The sequence below is a fragment of the Pterocles gutturalis genome, unplaced genomic scaffold, assembly GCF_000699245.1.
Source record: "Pterocles gutturalis isolate BGI_N339 unplaced genomic scaffold, ASM69924v1 scaffold23897, whole genome shotgun sequence".
NCBI lineage: Eukaryota > Metazoa > Chordata > Aves > Pterocliformes > Pteroclidae > Pterocles > Pterocles gutturalis.
Window position 1 is genome coordinate 2,511 of NW_010110850.1, and position 2,920 is coordinate 5,430.

General features: G+C 58.7%; 1 protein-coding gene across 1 annotated transcript in view; it reads left to right on the forward strand.

Moving 5' to 3' along the window:
• The window catches only part of LOC104461835 (protein argonaute-1), a gene marked incomplete at both ends in the record, with an annotated part of 5,403 nt that extends 2,505 nt beyond the window's left edge, over positions 1-2,898 (forward strand). The window contains 4 exons of the mRNA XM_010073564.1: positions 472-638; positions 1,090-1,223; positions 2,453-2,637; positions 2,739-2,898. Of these exons, the coding sequence (XP_010071866.1) occupies positions 472-638; positions 1,090-1,223; positions 2,453-2,637; positions 2,739-2,898 (646 nt within the window). The remainder of the gene's footprint in view (positions 1-471; positions 639-1,089; positions 1,224-2,452; positions 2,638-2,738) is intronic.
• Between the last annotated feature and the right edge of the window lie 22 nt (positions 2,899-2,920).

Sequence of the window (2,920 nt, forward strand, 5' to 3'; positions counted from 1 at the left end):
GGGGGTGACGGCGCTGAGGCTGTGATGAGCCTGGTCCTGGTCCTGCTCCGCGGCTGCTCTGCGCTGGGGAGCTGTGACCTGCTCGGAAGATGCTGGTGGGATTCATGGGTTGGGTTCATCCCCCTCTTCTCCCTGAATCCCCGTCAGCGATGCCTGTGTGTGTGTAACGGACACTTGCAGGGGGGAGCGCGGCTCAAAGTGACCGTGGAAACTCCTGTGCAGCAAAGTCAGGTCCTTGCGCTGATGGAACCTGACCCAAAGGGAGCTGGGACTAAAAATAGGAAAATAAATTAGAGAAATGACCCTGGGACTGGGTGTACGTGGGGACTGTGGGGCTGCAGTACAGGAACTCTGCCGGTCAGGCGGGGACGAGCCGGGGAGTCCTCCCCTTACGGAGAGGATTCAGCTCTGCAGAGAACATGAGTTTAGGTGCCTGCATTTCCCAGCTGGCTGGAGCTGCGTGGGATGCAGCAGCTGGTCCCGCTCCCTCCCATGGCCCTTCCTTCCCTCTGCAGATGAAGAACGCCAGCTACAACCTGGATCCGTACATTCAGGAGTTTGGGATCAAGGTGAAGGATGACATGACGGAGGTGACGGGGAGGGTCCTGCCGGCGCCCATCCTGCAGTACGGAGGCAGGGTAAGCAGGGCTGCGCTGCTGGGTGCTGGGCTGCGTCGTGCAGAGGGATGCGCTCACACCAGGAAACGCTGTTTCTGGACAAAATTTCTGCTACCTTCAGGACTGTAGGTTAGAGCTGGAATTTTGTATCACAGTGCCTTGGGCTTGGGGTTTTTGGGGTTTGTTTTTGGAATATAACTCTTCTAAAAGTTGTAGCCGAGAGTCATTCGGTGACAAAAAGGTGAGCGGAAGGGGAGAGGGGTGCTCAGGTGAGTTGTCCATCACCTTTGGGGAGCTGAGATCCTGAATCGCCCATCGCCACGCGTCGTGGCAGACCCTGGCAGCGCAGGGAGGTGGCTCCGGCGAGGGTGTACGGCTTTGTGCTGGGGAGCATGCCCACGGCACACAGGGGGCTGCCGGTGCGGGGCCGGGCAGGACGCGGCAGCGCTCTGACCGTCTGTTTGCCTTGCAGAACCGGGCCATCGCGACTCCCAACCAGGGCGTGTGGGACATGCGAGGGAAGCAGTTCTACAACGGCATTGAGATCAAAGTCTGGGCGATCGCGTGCTTTGCCCCACAGAAGCAGTGTCGCGAGGAGGTGCTGAAGTAAGGAGAGGGACAGCCCGCGTGGGAGGGATGGCGTGGGGCACCTGTGGCACGTGGGGCACCCGTGGCTCGTGGTGCGGCCACCTCGCTGCTCCCAGGCCGGGTCAGCACGTCCTTCGTCGTTAATGTGGGATCGGAATTGCTCGTGGTACAGATTGGTTGGGGTTCAGGCTGGGTGTTCAGTCTCGTTTCTGTTAGTTTATCCAGAGTGCCTGGCTGTTTATCCTGGCTGCAAACAGTCCCTGAGCCAGCGCAAAGCCTGCCAGGAGTGAGCACAGCAGCACGGGTGAGCTGCCGGTCAGCTCTCCTCGCTCTGCTCTGTGCGTCAGGTGCTGCAGTATCGGCATCTCCCTCTGCCAGCCCCAAAGCTGTGCTGAACTCCCCTCGGAGGGGTGGGTTCTTAGGGGTATTTAATTAAAAGTTTCCCCAATACCCTTCCTGAAATAATACAATTCACATAGGAAGCTCCCACAGGTTTTTGTTCCAGAGAAGTCTCAGGTTTTCTGAAAGGCTTTGGCAGCTTGGAGATTCTCTGCGTTGGTAGCAGAGTGACACAGAGCAGACAGGTTACTTGGTTTAGGGAATGGTCGCCTTGGGTTTGGATCCTGCTGGGGACTCGGGTTTCTCCTGACCAAGGGTGGATGCTTCGAGGCGAGCGTTTTGTGTGCCTCTTCTGGGTGTCTCGCACAGTTAATGTTTGGGGTGGTTTGGAGCAGCTCAAGGTATCTATGCCTGCAGTGAGCAGTGGAGGTGGCAGTGACACCCCGCTCCTCGTGTGACCCTTGGGCAGAGCTGGGAGCCCCGCGCTCCCCTCGGCTCTCCCTGCATCAAATTTATCCTTGGCGATCCAAAAATCCAGAGTGGGGCTGAACACTTTGGTTTGTTAAGTGAAGACTTGGGTCTGGAAACCTTTGAAATCCCCTGGAAATCCAGCGGGTCTGCTCCCCCTTCCCCAGCTTTCTGTCGGAGAATGAACGGCGCACAGCTCCGGCATCGGGGAGAGGCAGGACCTGGGTACGAGGGTACCGAGAGGGGATGGTTCAGCCCTAACACGTGTTGGTCTCGTGTTTCCTGTGCCCTGCGTGTGCTGGATGCTATAAAATGACAGGCGTGGTGATGCGATGTCCCCGTCTCTGTCCTGTGCCGCAGCCCTCCCGCCACGGGTCCCTTCTCGCTCGGTGGCCGCGGTGTGAAGGGCTCAGTGCTGAACGCTTCTCCTCCCGGCACAGGAACTTCACGGACCAGCTGCGCAAGATCTCCAAAGACGCAGGGATGCCGATCCAAGGCCAGCCCTGTTTCTGCAAATACGCCCAGGGCGCAGACAGTGTGGAGCCCATGTTTCGACACCTCAAGAACACCTATTCAGGGCTTCAGCTCATCATCGTCATCCTGCCAGGGAAAACGCCGGTGTATGGTGTGTCTGGGGCGGAGGGGAGCGGGGAGGGGAGCAGGGATGCTGCTGGGAACGGTGCGTTGCCGATTGCCGGTGTGTTCATCTGCTTCCTCTGCCCGCAGCCGAGGTGAAGCGCGTTGGGGACACTCTCCTGGGAATGGCCACGCAGTGTGTCCAGGTCAAGAACGTGGTGAAAACCTCCCCGCAGACTCTCTCCAACCTCTGCCTCAAGATCAACGTCAAGCTTGGCGGGATCAACAACCTCCTTGTGCCTCACCAGCGGTTCGTACAGCCACTGCCTTGC